The 19,027-nt window shown below is 45.5% G+C and overlaps 1 protein-coding gene across 1 annotated transcript in view; it reads left to right on the top strand.

Moving 5' to 3' along the window:
• LOC126334899 (uncharacterized) overlaps nt 1-19,027 on the top strand; it is a 38,016-nt gene that overhangs the window by 14,331 nt on the left and 4,658 nt on the right. The window contains exon 2 of the mRNA XM_049997608.1: nt 6,731-6,850. Coding sequence (XP_049853565.1) covers nt 6,731-6,850 — 120 coding nt within the window. The remainder of the gene's footprint in view (nt 1-6,730; nt 6,851-19,027) is intronic.

Raw genomic sequence — 19,027 nt, forward strand, 5'->3', positions numbered from 1 at the left:
TGAACAATTTGGTGAAAGAATCGTCTTACGAAGCGGATACTAGATATTGCGCACCAAATACCTACGATGCCATTACGCTATGGATCTTCAAAGTACTGACGGGGATTTTCTGATGAATAGTGGATCATGTTCTAAGATACATTTCCTTGAATTTACGACTATAGTCACAAACTTTTTGTTAACAGATTACCGGTTTCGGTCTATAATGACCATGATGCGGGAGATGCGCATGTGCAGACATGTCAAACAACCGATTGGGGTATCGAAAGCATGGTTGCCGGCATTTTGTATGGTGAGGAGTTCTCCTATTCATTAACAAGTGTCAATACCGCATTATTGTTATAAATATTTTCCTGGTCACCTGTATTTTTCTCACCCTGTATAAGTATATGGTTCACATTTTTATTTCTGCAGTCGAGACTGTTGAAAATGAACGTTGAGTCTTTATAGCAAAAATGAATTAGTTTCAGCGTAGCCGCAGTTATTATTATTCAGAATAACGGCTGTGTTTCTCGATGGTATGAAAACCGATAACACCTCTTGGACATTGAATTGTATTGATCTGCCTACCATTCATAAAAACAACAATTTTTTAACATAAAATTATATTTTTTGTTCCTGCCACCTGAGTTAACTCTAATTTTATGCGAGAATATACACGCCATTATCACAGCATAGAAATAGGTTTGCTAACTGGTCACGATTTATCTTGTTCGAGGCAGATGAATTTACCAAATCATCGATAGGCAGCGAAAACACTGACGATACACATAACAATAATAATGTTACGAGAAAAATCAGTACGGCGAGACTGGTTATTACTATAGTTGCTGCGAACTTTAGTCCGAAGATCGATTTCTTGTAACGATCCACACTACTCTATTCTTGACAAATCTCTTCATCTTTGCATAACTTCTGCGACATACATGCCCATTTTAGTGAAGTCTTGGTCTCCCTATACAATTTTTACGCTCTACACTTCCCTTCGTTACTAAATTGGTAGTTCAATGGTTCAAATGGCTCTGAGCACTATGCGATTTAACTTCTGAGGTCATCTGTCGCCTAGAACTTAGAGCTAATTAAACCTAAATAAACTAAGGACATCACACACATCCATGCCCGAGGCAGGATTCGAACCTGCGACCGTAGCGAATTAGTTCCTTGATGCCTTAGGATGTGTCTTACCAAGAAATCCCAACTGGTCAAACGGAGGCACCTTTCAGACTCCACCGGGTTCTGGTAATTCCGTCTCACATGGGTACGTGGTATCTCCACAGAGCCGATACCAATACCCGATATGCACCAACGTTCGAAGTACGCCCATACTTTTTGATAGGTGAAGACAGCCAGACGCCTGCAAATACAGGTCTGTATGTGTGGGCCTATGGTGGAGGGAATACCCCAATGATCCATCCATTTTCCGTCTGACCAAAACGTCCAGAAATGGCAGACAGCCACCCTTCTCCACTTCCATCGTAAATTTGATATTCTCATGGATAGAATTGAGATGCTGCAACAAGCGTGACAGATCTTCTTCACTGTGTGGCCACACTACAAAAGTATCACCCACATGTCGCCAGAAGTCTTTTGATTTAAGTTCTAGTCTCCCCTCAAAGTCTTACATAACATTTTTGCTATCAGAGGGGAGAGAGGGCAACCCATGGCAACACCGCCAATTTGCTCAAAATATTCACTGTTGAATAAAAAAGAAGTTAAAGACGGAAAGTGGATGGGTCATTGGGATATTCCGTCCATCGTAAGCCCACATTTGCAGACCTATATTTGCTGGCTTCTATCTGTCTCTGCCCAACACAAAGTTTGGGCGTCCTTCGAACGTTGGTGCACCAGGTATATGCCGTATCTGATAGAGACAACCTTGCAAATGAGCTGGAACACCTACAATCAGTGTTCAGATCACATGACTTTAAGAAAGAAGAAACGTGACCACCCACAAGAGCAAGAGGAGAAGGAGAGGTCCAGGGCGTCCCTCCCGTATGTCGGCAATATTTCGTCGAAATTCGGCAGAATCTGAAGGAAACAACATGTCCAAATAATAGTTCGTCTACCTGCAAAGACTTGTGCTCTTCTCTGTTTGGCAAAGGGAAATCTGGGATTGCGGAAGGTAGGAATCTATACAATACCATGTCAGCGTAGCAAAACCCACAATGGTCAGACGACGCGCAAAGTGCGTGAAGGATGCTTTGAACTTGACCGCCACACTCGCCTTCGCAGCCCAGCAAGTCAGCCATAGCCGAGCATTGTATCTCCACAGGACATTCCATGTATTACCCTTCCAGGGAAATCTTGACCTCGACGAGATCCTTCTTGGATTCAGTTTTAAGGAATCGGTGGAAATACGCTTAGGGTAATATCTTATTAATCGCGATAGCAGCCTTCAAATGGATAAGGTGTGGGACCAGGTGATATCTGTAATTTCTCCTGTAAAACATTTTATAACATTTACCTCTTCTAGCGACATTTATTTTTATTCATTTTGACATCTGAATTTTAACTCTGAGAATGTGCATTCTGACAGAGAGCGTGCATGTAGTATCTCATTACCCTGCTCCTGCGCGCCATGCATGGAGCAATATTCGACAAGGGCATGTAACTCGACAGAGGTCGCTCATGTAACGGCTGTCTTTGTGCGATCGGCTTGAACTAACAACCTCAGTGCAAAACAATAACCTGAAGATGACTAAATGGTTGTCAGCCGAAACGTTGTGGCAGTTAGTCGATGTCATCTGACTGCAGTCCCAAAGTTCATGGAATACTCTTTACGCCGGGAAAATTTCAAGAATCACAAACAACACTAATGCGTTCTGGTCCCCGGTTATTTCCGTCTAATCATTTACATACCCGCTGATGATGCGTGTGTGTAAAAAGTTACAATGACAACTGATCACGTCTCCTGGGCGCTTCACTTCTATTTATCTGGCAGTATATTACGGAGACACGCGTAATGGTTGGTTCAACTTAAACGTGGGCGCCTGACAGATAGATTAGCCTTAGCACTCGCAAGCTTGCCAGGCGGCGGACTCAGGCTGAAGACGGGCACATCCTCCTCAGAAACATCGTCAGTTGTTTCTTTCAGTGTCCCGCCTACAGACAGACTGCCGATCTAAATGTTTACTGAACTTTGTTTGTGTTAAATATTCAGTACTCTGAAATCTATAATTTTTAAATTGCTTAGCTTGTTACGCCTACATAATACGTTGATTGTTCAACCCCCCCCCCCCCCCCACCATCCCCCGCATCCATGTCTAAAGCACTTAGAAACTCAATTCTCTTTCAATATGTAATAATATACAGTCCAAACGAAATTAGAGGAAGCAGAAACACTCATCTAATTCAATATGACGATGTAAATAGCGGAAGAAAGCTGTAAACACACATCAACGACTGCTGAGTTTTGAATAAGACGAGGTTTTTGGAATGGAGTTAATAAATTCGAAAAAAATTAGGTAAAATTTAGATGAAAGAACTTAATTATGAAATCTTTATAGTATGTACTTTATTTTCTTAAGCATATTATACGGTTCTAATCTTTGCACCAATAGTAAAACACAAAGTGAATAAATTACATCGCTACTGAGGAATCTTCTTCCACTGCTCGTACAATTCTTGGTGGAAAGCCTCGATATCGGTGCAGTTTTGCTGGCAAATGCGCCTATCCGGCTCGTCCGAAAGATGTTCTGTGGGATTTAAGTCTGGACTTTGTGCTGCATCAGAAATGTCTTCATGTGACAAGAAGTGTTCTTCGGATCGTTGCCATGCTGCAGTTGCCAATTACGAGGTATATTTCGTCTTCCGTGGTGGTATTATATGGCCTGTTAATATTTCATCGCACTTTCAACTATCCATTAACCCTATAATTTCGACGAAAGGACCTACACCACTTCGTGAGAAGCAGCCCCACAACATAGCGCTCCCTCCTTCGTGCTTCATGATGGATACTTGGCACCTTCTGTCATTCCTCTTGTTTTTGGACCGTCGAATGTGCTGTATCCCGCCTGACGAGAAGAGATTAAACTTTCTTCCATTTCTCCATAAAATTTTTGACCAGTCTTCAGTGGTCCATAACTTCTACTTCTTAGCAAACCGTGGTGTGACCTTCCTATTTTTCGCACTTACCGTAGGTTTTCGTGAAGTTCGCCTGTTATTCAGACCTACGGCTGCTCAGCGAAACATGGACCTTCACCCTATGTTTTGCCTGTAGATCATCACGTATTGCCTGTCATGGTTTTTTGAGATCAGCCGTCCATTGCATTCTGATGATCTTATCTTTTTTTGGGTGGTTTTTTTTTTGAGCCTATTAATTTGTACATTGTGTTCTATCCTCCCGCTTTCTCTCTGGAGGCGGACCTGGAGACTCACAAGCAGTTGTGAGATGCCAAACACCTTCGTAACGAAGGACGGAGTTTGACTGTTGAGACAACTTGTCTCAATTCTGCTGAATACTCTTTAGTTTTAAGGGTTGCAGGAAGTAAATAAAAATATTAGAATTAAATTAGCTTTTTGTAGTTTGGTTTGTTTGCAGTTGCATTCTACGAAATACTAAGTAGCCCCTTGGCAACACTGTTTACGGCTTAAGTCCATGTTTAACTGTGCTCATTTCTCTGCTTAGCTGAGTGGTAACGTGTGTGCCTATTGTGCAACGAGCCCGGGTTCGATTGCCAGCCAGGTTGGAGATTTTTCCCCGCTAGTGGAGTGGGTGTTGTCCTGTCATTATCATCAATTCCTCAACACCGACTTGCAAGTCGCCCAGTGTTGGCGTCGCCTGAAATAAGACTTGCAAGCCAGCTTCGGAATTTCCCTGGATGGGCCCTCCTGGCAGTCAGTGCAACACGATCATTTCATTTCATTTACCTGTATTCAGCAATCAATACATGTAACCGAGGTGAGGTTAAGTAGTCTTCTGCATGAACAGCTGGTTTGTTTTGATTCCGCGTATTAATAAATAATTCTTCGAGCGAACTGTTTCAATTACAAAATACTTTTGACCGATACTATAGTATCGCCCAACAGACTGCAGATGTAGACCTGACAGAGGGCTAACTGTCACCATTCTTTTCTAGGGAACATACACTACTGGCTATTAAAATTGCTACACCAAGGAAAAAAAACAGATGATAAACGGGTATTCATTGGACAAATATATTATACTAGAACTGACATGTGATTACATTTTCATGCAATTTGGGTGCATAGATCCTGAGAAATCAGTACTCAGAACAACCACCTCTGGCCGTAATAACCGCCTTGATACACCTGGGTATTGAGTGTAACAGAGCTTGGATGGCGTGTACAGGTACAACTGCCTGTCCAGCTCAACACGATACCACAGTTCATCAAGATTAGTGACTGGCGTATTGTTACGAGCCAGTTGCTCGGCCACAACTGACCAGACGTTTTCAGTTGGTGAGAGATCTGGAGAAAGTGCTGGCCAGGGCAGCAGTCGAACATTTTCTGCATCCAGAAAGGCCCGTACAGGACCTGCAACATGCGTTCATGCATTATCCTGCTGAAATGTAGGGTTTCGCTGGGATGGAATGGAGGGTAGAGCCACGGCCCGTAACACATCTGAACTGTAACGTCCACTGTTCAAAGTGCCGTCAATGCGAACAAGAGGTGACCGAGACGTGTAACCAATGGCGCCCTAAACCATCATGCCGGGTGATACGCCAGTATGACGATAACGAATACCTGCTTCCAATGTGCGTTCACCGCGATGTCGCCAAACACGGATACGACCATCATGATGCCGTAAACAAAACTTGGATTCATCCGAAAAAATTACGTTTTGCCATAAGTGCACCCAGGTTCGTAGTTAAGTACACCATCGCAAGCGCTCCTGTCTGTGATGCAGCGTCAAGGGTAACCGCAGCCATGGTCTCCGAGCTAATAGTCCATGCTGCTGTAAAGGTCGTCGAACTGTTCGTGCAGATGGTTGCTTCCTTGCAAACGTCCCCATCTGTTGACTCAGGGATCGAGACGTGGCTGCACGATCCGTTACAGTCATGTGGATAAGATGCCTGTCATCTCGACTGCTAGTGATACGACGCCATTGGGATCCAGCACGGCGTTCCGTATTACCCTCCTGGACCCACCGATTCCATATTCTGCTAACAGTCATTGGATCTCGACCAACACGAGCAGCAATGTCGCGATACGATAAACCGCGATCGCGATAGGCTACCATTCGACGTTTATCAAAGTCGGAAACGTGATGGCACGCATTTCTCCTCCTTACACGAGGCATCACAACAACGTTTCACCTGGCAACGCCGATCAACTGCTGTTTGTGTATGAGAAATCGGTTGAAAACTTCCCTCGTGTCAGCACGTTGTACGTGTCGCCACCGTCGCCAACCTTGTGTGAATGCTCTGAAAAGCTAATCATTTGGGTGTCACAACATCTTCTTCCTGTCGGTTAAATTTCGCGTCTGTAGCACGTCATCTTCGTGGTGTAGCAATTTTAATGGCCAGTAGTGTAGTGTCGCCCATTGCAGTTCGCCATTTGCGTCAGTACGGCACGTCGACGTCAGTCTTGTCTTACTCTTGTAGCATTGAATACCTACTGAAGCCTGAAATTAGCACTATCGTCTGTGCGGCCTATGTCACATATGGAGATTGCAGCGCTGTTCGTTTTATTTCACGCTATTATTATAGCAATACTGTTAGCTCCTATACCAGTTTTGTGTAATTTGTGGAAACGTGTGATGTTGCAGGCGGCGCTGGTAGCGTGCGTGGTGCTGCTGCTGGTGGCGGCGGTGGAGGCGGCGCCCAAGAGGGCGCTGTGGCCCGCCAGCGTGCCCTACAGCCCCACGGACAACGGTTGCAACGGAAAGGTGAGTAGCCCCCACCCTGCTCGCCTTCCTGCCCTTCACTAGCGCTACTGCAGTCTGATTAAGCACAATGACGGCGCTCGTAGGGAAAAACTTCTACTTGTGGGTAGTGTGGTATTTTGGTTACCATAAAACTCTGTCTACACCTACATCCACAGGGTGATTTTTTCCACCGTGTACAAACTCTAAGGATTGATCAGTGGGAGGACACGGTAAAAAATGTAAAATGAACCTACGTTCCGAAACGTATGGTTTCCATGCTAGAGACCGCTTATTCAATCATATTTTGCTACAGAGACTGCGTTCCAACACGCTGTACCATGCTGCCACAGTTATGGTTTCCTCCTAGAGGGTGGTACTGTTCCTCATACTTCACGCCCTAGCGCCCTCTCCTGCCATAGTAATTGGTAATTTTGTGTGCGATTCACTACTCTTGCTGACTCACTTTCTAGTGGATGTGACACAGCGTTATGCACACTGGTTCCGTATTCGAATCAAGAGCTTACGAACATGCTATTTACTTGCGGAAAGGCAAATCGCAACGGTCATCGGGCAGCAAGGTTGTATCAGGAGACCTATCCCCGTAGACAACAACAACAGCATTCAATGCTTGCAACAGTGTTTCGCCGTTTTTCTGAGACAGGGTCGTTTCACTAAGCAGGAAATCGTGAAGGACGTACCAGAAATGTTGGGACACCAGATATGGAGGAAAATGTGATCAACACTACCGAAGCGACCGGCGTGTCATTACCAGGCAGTTGGCCCTCCAGTACAGGGTATGCCAGACGACCGAATGGAATATTCTCTATGACAGTTGTTGCTATCCTTATCACTTACAGCGTGTGCAGGGTTTACTAGCGGCAGTCTTTTCACATCGGGGGCAGTTTTGTTACTGGTTTCTTCACCAGACAATCACGATTCCGGGATTTGTGACATCCTTTCTATTCACGGATGAGGCCACTTTTACGCGGGGCGGTGTCTTCAACTTTCATAACAGTCATCTGTGGAATAGCATGCAGAAACCTCATGGCATGGTGACAGCAAATCATCAGCTTCGGTGCAGCCGGAATATGGGGGCCAGGACAATTGGCGATCGTATTTTGGGACCAATCTTTCTTCCAAGTCGCCTAACAGGCCAAAACCATCGGCGTTTCTTGCGGGTGACATCGCCTCCCCTGCTGTAAGAAGTGCCATTGATGATTCGAAGGGTTATGTGGTGGCTACGTGACGGTGCTCCAGCCCACCTCGCAGCTAACGTCCGGTCGCATCTCACCCCTGTCTTCCCTCATCGACGGCTCGCACGAGGGGTCCAGTTGCATGGGGTGCTCGTTCACCGCATCTCATCTGTGCGATTTCTGGTTATGGGGCCACCTCAAAAGTACCGCCCATGCACAGCCCACTCCAGATGTGGAGTGAGTGGAACAGCGTATTCGTGCTGCCTTTGACACGGTTCAGATGCAGCCTGGCCGATGTGAACGTGTAAGACAGAAATTGCTAGGGTGAGTACACGCATGCGTTGAGGCAGATGGAAACCATTTTCAGTTCATACTGTAACAATTTGCGATTGAATAAATGGTTTCTAGCATGGAAACCATGCATTGCCGGACATAAGTTGGTTAGACCTTTTTTGTTCCGTATCCTCTCATCGATCAGTCCCTTGAGTTTGCACGTGGTGGAAAAAATCACCCTGTGTACTCCGCAAGCCACCCGACTGTCTATGGCGGACAGTACTGCCGGTACCAATGTCTAGTCCAACATTCCCTGTTCCATTCGCGAATGGCGCGTGGGAGGAATGGGTGTCTATAAGCATTCGTATTAGCTCTAATTTCTACAATTTTCTCGTTCTGGTCATTTCGCGAGACGTATTTGGAAGAAAGTAATATATTGTCCGACTCTTCCCAGAACGTACTCCTTCGGAATTTCAAAAGTAAACCTCTCCGTGATGCACATAACCCCTCTTGTAGCGTTTCCCACTAGAGTTTGTTGAGCATCTGAGTAACGCTCTCGCGCCAAATAAAGGACCCTGTGACGGAACATGCCGCTCTTGGTTCGGTTTTGTCTACGTCTTCTATTATTCAAACCTGGTAAGTATCCCAAACTGATGAGTAACGCTCAAGAATCGACCGAACAAGCGCCTCATAAGACACGTTTTCAGTGGATGAACTACATTTTCTTAAGGTTCTTCCTATGAAGAAAAGCACTCCGTCTTCAGGCCACGAGTGGCCTACTGGGGCCATCCGACCGCCGTGTCATCCTTAGTGGAGAACACGGATAGGAGGGGCGTGTGGTCAGCACACCGCTCTCCCGGTCGTTATGATGGTAGTCTTGACCAAAGCCGCTACTATTCACTCGACTAGTTCCTCAATTGGCATTACGAGACTGAGTGCACCACGAAAAATAGCAACAGCGCATGTCGACCTGGATGGTCACCCATCGATTTGCCAACCACGCCCGACAGCGCTTAACTTCGGTGATCTCACGGGAACCGGTGTATCCACTGCGGCAAGGCTGTTGTTCTTCCTATGAACCTCAATCTAATTGTTTTATGTGTTCATTCCACTTTACGTCACTCCGGATAGATACTCCTTCATATTTTACAGCACTTAATGTTTCCATCGATTTGTCACCAGTACTGTAAAATACATTAGTGGCTTTCTTCTCCTACATAATCGCAGTATGTTCATTTATTGGCGTTCAGGGTCAACTGCCTGTCCCTGTACCATTCACCAATCCTCTGCATCTCCTCCTGCAGTTCGCTACAGTTTTCTGACGTTACTTTCTTCTTACAGAACACTGCACCATCTGCAAACAATATTGTTGTTTGCGATGGTTTTCGTGTTAGCACAACTCTATAAACTGCAAGCTCTATTGCCATGGCGGCTATTATTGTTTCCAGTAGCGATTCTGTTTCAAAGGATGAAGTAAGGACCTCGAGTGTGAATAGTTTTAAGGGTGAGATATCTGACACCTTAACTCACCACTCAGTCCGTTCCCCGATTCCCATCCACGATCCTGGGCTCTCTCCTTGTCACTTTGTCTTCTAGTCTAAAGTCATCTTTTCTGCCATTTCTTTTCCTCTTTTATTTCTTCTATACAGGGTATATTTGAAGGGATGGCAAATATTCAGAAATATGACATGAATGATCGTTCGAAGCAAAAAAGCCTAGTAAACACGGGCCCAAAAATGCATACCGTAAGAGCTGACAGAACTTCTTAGTCAACGATACCGACAAAAATCTCTTCTACTGCAAGCTCTTTGCTTTCCGTATTCTGTGAGTTAGTGGTACGGCCCAAAATAAGAAGAAATGTCGAGTAAACATGTGCCCTAAAGGACATACCTTAAGATCTATGAACACCTGTTATTCTTCGCTTCTGTGAAACACATCTCTTCTACCGATCATTTTAGAGGCCATGTTTTCTAGACAATTTTTTTCTTGTTTTGCTCCATATTACCTCCTCCCAAAATATGGAAAGCAAAGAGGTTGCATTAGGAGACTTTGGTTTCGTAGTATCGAAGACTAAGAAATTGTCGTAGCCCTTAAGGCATTCATTTTAGAGCCCACGTTTGCTGAACTTCTCTGCTTCGAATGATCGTTTCTGTCGTATCTCCGAATATTGACCACTCCTCCTGTGAAACCCTGTATAAGGGCAGCGGCAGTTAAAGAATTCTTCTTAGTTCACAGCCTTCGTCGTTTATCGAAAACGCTTCACATTTCACCGTCACAGAGGATTGCAAAATGGCGGTGCAGCTCGTTCGTGCGTGTTCCCCTAACTTGGCTCGAGCAGACTCAGTCCAAACGGACTCGGACTAAATGGATCACTCGGGTGTGGCGCACCTAGCGCAACGCCTCGGCGTCTTACCGAGCGAGGCAGCGCAATGGTTAGCACACTCAACTCGCATTCGGGAGAACGACGGTTCAAACTCGCGTCCGGCCATCCTCCCCTTCCGTAGTTTCCCTAAATCGCTCCAGCCAAATGCCGGGACAGTCCCTTTGAAAGGGAACGGCCGCTTTCCTTCTCCATCCTTCGCTAATCCCAGCTTTCGCTCCGTCTCTAATAACCTCGTTGTCGACCGGCGTTACACGCTAATCTCCTCCTCCTTCTCGGCGTAAAAATAAAATAAAGGTCGTGACAGTAGACACATTCTAAATAGAGAGGGGTCCAAAAAAATGTATCCACTGTTTAAAAGTCCATATCTTGCAAAATAATTGACGGAATTGTCTCATTTTTGGTGAAAGTGTAGCTTGAAGTCTAACTTAAAGATATCACTGTAGGTGTTCAAAATGGTCACCATTTAACGTCCACACACAAACGATGTCCCCGAACTGCAGCACGAATACTAACTGCAACGTGTTCAGTTGGATATTTGCACATGAATGTACGGTAGATTCTCGAAGTTGATCCAATGTGCGTGGCTTTCGTCGATAATCGACGTCCTTTAGTGTTCCACACAGGCAACAGTCCAGAGGAGTTAGGTCTGGGGGAACATGGTGGATACTCCAGAGCACCTCTACATCCTATCCGTCTTCTTGGTAGATTTTCGTCGAGATACGCCCTAACACGATTTTGGTAGTGGGCTGGGGCACCATCTTGTTGAAAGTAAGCTGTTCCGTCTCCATACAAGTCTCGGACGGCAGGTAAAATGGATGTCTCAAGCTTCTGAAGGTACACCTCACCGGTATTGTGCCGTCAAAGAAGAATGGCCCAATCGAGCCCAGAAATTTGTCTGGAATGCGACGAATCGTCAAACGTGTCGGTGGCTCTGTTTGGCACTCATTTCGCCATTGCCGCTGAACCTCATTAATGTTTTCGTACATAAAAAAACCACTTCAAAACTGACTTCCTTTCATCGAACGTAAGCCTTGCGCCAGCCATTTTTACTCGAGTAACTAGGTGCAACTAAGAACGAAACAATGACTATCTGGCGACTGTCATCTGACAAAACAAAACATCGCAATACAACGCTAGTGTGGCGATTGCTGGAACTACAAACTATTACACTACCCACAGATGAGACAGGTCCGCCAATTAGTTTGCCAGTGATGGACTTTTAAGCAGTGGATACATTTTTTGGACCCCTCTGTATGAATAACGTACTACAATTTAAAAGCTTGGACAGAAAACATCACGAGAGTCTCAGTCTCGGTGAATATATACATCATTAAAATTCCCTTCAGTTACTGTTTTTACGAATGTCGCACTGCGACGGCTGAGGTTAGAACAGTGGTCACTCCGCAGATGCGGTTCTTTTTTCTCGCGCGGAGGAATTTCCAAGAGGGAGACTTGTCAACAGGCCGAGATACGGCGACCTCAGCGCGAGCCTGCCGGCGCCGGCGACGTCAGAGGGGGCGGTTCGCGACTCCGCCAAAGTCCGCGCGCTATCTGCCCTCTCGCTGGCGGAGGACGCCTATTTGCGGACGCCACCGAGACTGCCATCACGTGCTCTAGTCGCCGGGACGGATCGACGGATCCGGTTTCAGCGAATATGGGTCGCGCCGGCCGGCAGACGCTGCAGCCCGCAGCGGCACAAACCAACTGCTCGTCTGACAGCCACCTGATGGCTGTGCTGCACCCAGCTTTCATAGTCCTTCCCAGCTTTCGTACAGTGCTGCAAGTCACCAGTTACTTTCTTGCACTAATACTCTCTGGTGACAAAAGCTATGGGATAGCGATCTGCACGTATACAGATGGTTGTAGTATCGCGTACACAAAGTATAGAGGGGCAGTGCATTGCCGGTGTCCTTTGTAATCAGGTGATTCGTGTAAAAAAGGTTTCCGACGTGATAATGGTCGTACGACGGGAATTAACAGACTTTGAACGCAGAATGGTAGTTCGAGCTACACGCATGGGACATTCTATTTCGGAAATCCTAAGGTAATTCAGTATTCCGAGATGCAGTGTCAAGAGAGTGCTGAGAATGCCAAATTTCAGGCACTGGCCGTGGGCCTTCACTTAACGATGAGAACAGCGGTGACAGTGCTAACAGACAAGCAACACTGTATGAAATAACCGCAGAAATCAATGTGGTGTGTACGACGAATGTATCCGTTAGGACAGTGTAGCAGAATCTGGCATTAACGGGCTATGGCAGCAGACGACCGGCACGAGTGCCTTTGCTAACATCACCACATCGCCTGCAGCATCTCTCCTGAGCTCGTGACCAAATCAGTTGGACCCTTGATCACTGGAAAAGTGTGGCCTTGTCAGTGAGTCCCGATTTCAGTTGGTAAGAACTGATGGTTGGGTTAGAGTGTGATGCACACTCTCGAAGCAACGGGCCCAAGTTGTCAACAAGGCACTGTGCAAGCTGGTGGTGCTTCCATATGGTATGGGCTGTGTTTACTTTGAATGGACTGTGTCCTCTGTTCCACGTGAATCGATCATTGTCTCGAAATGGTTATATTCGGCTTCTTGGAGAACATTTTCAGCCATTCATGGACTTAATGTTCCTAAACAACTATGGAATTTTTATGGATGACAATGCACTATGTCAATGCGCCACAATTGCTCGCGAGTGGTTTGGATAACATTCTAGACAATTCGAGCAAATGATTTGGCCACACAGATTGCTGACATCAATCCTGTCGAACACTTATGGGAAATAGTAGAGAGGTCAGTTCACGCATAAAATCCTGCACTGGCAACACTTTCGCAATTATCCAAGGCTATGCAGGCAGCACGGCTCACTATTTTCGTAGGGGATTTCCAACGACTTGTTGAGTCCTTGCTACGTCGAGTTGTTGCAGTATGCCGGGCAAAAGGAGGTCCGACACAATATTAGCGTTATTCCTTGACTTTTGTTATCTCAGTGTACACTGATTCACAGTTGCTAAGGCACAGAGACATTATAGGACAGGATTACTCACACCAATGATGGTCGGCATGTAACACAGTACATATGTAATAGAGAGGGAGTGGTAAAATACAGTGAAAAATCTCATAGATTCCACCACATTAGAAAGGAGGACAACAGACATAAAAAATGTTCATGTTTGACAAGGGTCAGTCTACAAACATAAAGGTCGAGTTTGGACTCTCAGTAAGGTATACTCCCTCCTCAGGTACTAATGCACACTTTGCAGCTCTTCTCTGTGCTGGCTAAACTGTTGAGGAGTCCTTGCGAGATATTGCCTCACTCCTCTCTCAAGGCGGTTCAATTCTTTCACGGTTCATGGAGGGGGTGTTAATTGAGAAACACGTCTGCAAACAGCATCCCAGGCATGCACTATAGGGTTCAGGTCTGAGGAATACACAGGCCGTTCCACACGTTCCATATTTTCACTTTCCAGTGTGTCTGGCACCTCAGCGGCCCTGTGTGGAAGGGAATTGCCGTCCATTAACAGAAAGTCAGGACCCGGACCCCTAAACAGACGGACATGACGGACATGATCCACCTCTCTGCAATACCTCTATGCTGCAACGGTACCTCGCTCAAAGATATGCAGGGATGTTTGGCCATTGTGCATAACGTCTGCCCACACCATAATGCCTAGGCCATACCGATGACGTTCGTGAACGCTCTGTGGTATCATGCTCCCATCTCTCTCCACAGTAACTGGTAGTCAGAATCACTTGCCACAATGAAGCGGGATTTGTCGGGGAACATCACTCCGGATCACTATTCCTGACCGCAACCCACATGCTCGTCACACAAACGAGTGTGGCGAAATGGTTTTGGCAGGATCTCATGCGCCAGTAGCAGTTACAAGGTCTGTTGGTGATCTACCTAGGAGTGAGTATTTGTCTGTCCCTTTTCACCAGGTGGTTATATATCGATCATCCTGTGGCCCATCTAATAAAAACGGCATGTTTTTGCGTTGCATTTCTACCATCAGTGGCCCATTTTTTAATCGGAAGATGACACTTTTGGACCACAGTAGTGACACTTCGACAAGCTTTGAGCCGTGTAACTGCTCGTCCATGATAGTAAGCACTCAAATGATACCTTGCAGATATGTTACCATACTACTCAGGATGTCGCTCTAATTGGTTCCACAACAGCCTTAGTTACATACTATACTGCATGAACTATCGAATGCATAGAGTGTTCATGCACAGGCTTCGCTGAAGTTAACACATGCCACCCCCTACATTTTCTGGTCAGTTGTTCCACAGCAGTTGGTAGCTGTTCGTTAGCAAGTGTCATTTGTTCCTTAGCACCTGTCACGCAATGTACGTAAACCCGTCATTGTCATGGTTTACTATTCTGTCTAGTATCTTCTTCAGACTGGACACAGGGCACCTGGAAGTAATATTTTTAATTCCAGTAAATAACCGGAGTTCTTGCTGGTATAGAAATCACGGTTACACATTTCAGAGTGTAGTAACGTAATTCCTAATTTCTCACTGTCTTCATTTATCTCTTTCAAGACATACTTTTGCCAGGACTTCCATGTGATTATCTTGTACAGTTTTCTACCCCTAGCATGGTGTGCGTGGAACACAAGCCTCTCTCCATCTTCTCCCGTATTCTCAAGTCGCTGCTCTCTTCTCTTTTAATCTACAGGAGTTGTACAAAAATATGGAAACACCACGAGAAATGTGTGCTCGTACATAAATACAGATGTTACCTGAGCCTGCAGGATGCGCTCTCGTATTTGACCATGAATGGCATCTGGTCAGAACAGTATTCTCTGCAGTTGTCAGCGCGTTATGTAGGAGTTAAGTGACTTGGAATCGCAGACCGATCTGGAATTGCAAAATCACTAACCATTGATGCAAATGCCTGTAACAGGAAAACGTGGTGCCTAAGCAAAAATCATGGAGCAATGAAAGAATGTCATTTGCTCAAATAAGCCTTGTTTGACACGTTTTACAACTTCTGGTCGCATTTACGTCCCAAGAGTGAAACATGGCAGTGGTTGGGTGATGATTTAGACAGCCATATTATGGTATTCCACGGTTCCCGTGCTTACTCTGCAAGGTTGCATTATGACCAAGGGTTATGTTGCTATTTTGACAGATCATGCCCACTTCATCGTACAATGTTTGCTCCCAAATGGCGGTACTGTGTTCCAAGACTATAGGTCAACTGTTCACACAGCTCGCAAGATCCAGAACTGGTTTTGTGTGTAGGAGGATGAAGTGTCACACCTCCCCTGACCATCACAAACAGCTGATCTAAATATCATTGAGCCTTTCTGGTCTACTTTGGAGACTAGGGTACATGATTGCTATTCACCTGTATCATCAGGGTGCACCGATCTGCAGGTGGTCGCTCATGTCAGCACCAATGATGTGTGTAGCTATAGATCGGAGGAAATCCTCTCTGGCTTCCTGCGGCTATCTGATTTGGTGAAGACTGCCAGTCTCGCTAGCGGGATGAAAGCAGAGCTCACCATCTGCAGCATCGTCGACAGGACTGACTGCAGACCTTTGGTACAGAGCCGAGTGGAGGGTCTGAATCAGAGGCTGCGACGGTTCTGCGACCATGTGGGCTGCAGATTCCTCGACTTGCGCCATAGGGTGGTGGGGTTTCGGGTTCCGCTGGATAGGTCAGGAGTCCACTACACGCAACAAGCGGCTACACGGGTAGCAGGGGTTGTGTGGCGTGGGCTGGGCGGTTTTTTTAGGTTAGATGGCCTCGGACAAGTACAGAAAGGGCAACAGCCTCAACGGGTGCGGGGCAAAGTCAGGACATGCGGGGACCAAGCAGCAATCGGTATTGTAATTGTAAACTGTCGAAGCTGCGTTGGTAAAGTACCGAAACTTCAAGCGCTGATAGAAAGCACCGAAGCTGAAATCGTTATAGGTACAGAAAGCTGGCTGAAGCCAGAGATAAATTCTGCCGAAATTTTTACAAAGGTACAGACAGTGTTTAGAAAGGATAGATTGCATACAACCGGTGGTGGAGTGTTCGTCGCTGTTAGTAGTAGTTTATCCTGTAGTGAAGTAGAAGTGGATAGTTCCTGTGAATTATTATGGGTGGAGGTTACACTCAACAACCGAACTAGGTTAATAATTGGCTCCTTTTACCGACCTCCCGACTCAGCAGCATTAGTGGCAGAACAACTGAGAGAAAATTTGGAATACATTTCACATAAATTTTCTCAGCATGTTATAGTCTTAGGTGGAGATATCAATTTACCAGATATAGACTGGGACACTCAGATGTTTCGGACGGGTGGTAGGAACAGAGCATCGAGTGACATTATACTGAGTGCTCTATCCGAAAATTACCTCGAGCAATTAAACAGAGAACCGACTCGTGGAGATAACATCTTGGACCTACTGATAACAAACAGACCCGAACTTTTCGACTCTGTATGTGCAGAACAGGGAATCAGTGATCGTAAGGCCGTTGCAGCATCCCTGAATATGGAAGTTTATAGGAATATAAAAAAAGGGAGGAAGGTTTATCTGTTTAGCAAGAGTAATAGAAGGCAGATTTCAGACTACCTAACAGATCAAAACGAAAATTTCTGTTCCGACACAGACAATGTTGAGTGTTTATGGAAAAAGTTCAAGGCAATCGTAAAATGCGTTTTAGACAGGTACGTGCCCAGTAAAACTGTGAGGGACGGGAAAAACCCACCGTGGTACAACAACAAAGTTAGGAAACTACTGCGAAAGCAAAGAGAGCTTCACTCCAAGTTTAAATGCAGCCAAAACCTCTCAGACAAACAGAAGCTAAACGATGTCAAAGTTAGCGTAACGATGGCTATGCGTGAAGCGTTCAGTGAAATTCTATGTACCGACTTGACAGAAAATCCTAGGAAGTTCTGGTCTTACGTTAAATCAGTAAGTGGCTCGAAACAGCATATCCAGACACTCCGGGATGATGATGGCATTGAAACAGAGGATGACACGCGTAAAGCTGAAATACTAAACTCCTTTTTCCAAAGCTGTTTCACAGAGGAAGACCGCATGGCAGTTCCTTCTCTAAATCCTCGCACAAACGGAAAAATGGCTGACATCGAAATAAGTGTCCAAGGAATAGAAAAGCAACTGGAATCACTCAACAGAGGAAAGTCCACTGGACCTGACGGGATACCAATTCGATTCTACACAGAGTACGCGAAAGAACTTGCCCCACTTCTAACTCGAGGAACGGAAGGTTCCAAATGATTGGAAAAGAGCACAGGTAGTCCCAGTCTTCAAGAAGGGTCTTCGAGCAGATGCGAAAAACTATAGACCTATATCTCTGACGTCGATCTGTTGTAGAATTTTAGAACATATTTTTTGCTCGAGTATCATTTCGTTTTTGGAAACCCAGAATCTACTCTGTAGGAATCAACATGGATTCCGGAAACAGCGATCATGTGAGACCCAACTCGCTTTATTTGTTCATGAGACCCAGAAAATATTAGATACAGGCTCCCAGGTAGATGTTTTTTTCTTGACTTCCGGAAGGCGATTGTTACAGTTCTGCACTGTCGCCTGATAAACAAAGTAAGATCCTACGGAGTATCAGACCAGCTGTGTGGCTGGATTGAAGAGTTTTTAGCCAACAGAGCACAGCATGTTGTTATCAATGGAGAGACGTCTACACACGTTAAAGTAACCTCTGGTGCGCCACAGGGGAGTGTTATGGGACCATTGCTTTTCACAATATATATAAATGACCTAGTAGATAGTGTCGGAAGTTCTATGCGGCTTTTCGCGGATGATGCTGTAGTATACAGAGAAGTTTCAGCATTAGAAAATTGTAGTGAAATGCAGGAAGATCTGCAGCGGATAGGCACATAGTGCAGGGAGTGGCAACTGACCCTTAACATAGACAAATGTAATGTATTGCAAATACATAGAAAGAAGGATCCTTTATTGTATGATTATATGATAGCGGAACAAACACTGGTAGCAGTTACTTCTGTAAAATATCTGGGAGTATGCGTGCGGAACGATTTGAAGTGGAGTAGTCCATCAACAAAGGAGGTGGCTTACAAAACACTCGTTCAACCTATACTTGAGTACTGCTCATCAGTATGGGATCCGTACCAGATCGGGTTGATGGAGGAGATAGAGAAGATCCAAAGAAGAGCGGCGTGTTTCGTCACAGGGTTATTTGGTAACCGTGATAGCGTTACGGAGATGTTTAACAAACTCAAGTGGCAAACTCTGCAAGAGAGGCACTCTGCATTGCAGTGTAGCTTGCTCGCCAGGTTTCGAAAGGGTGCGTTTCTGGATGAGGTATCGAATATATTGCTTCCCCCTACTTATACCTCCCGAGGAGATCACGA

Source organism: Schistocerca gregaria, chromosome 2 (assembly GCF_023897955.1).
Source record: "Schistocerca gregaria isolate iqSchGreg1 chromosome 2, iqSchGreg1.2, whole genome shotgun sequence".
NCBI classification, from domain to species: Eukaryota; Metazoa; Arthropoda; class Insecta; order Orthoptera; family Acrididae; genus Schistocerca; species Schistocerca gregaria.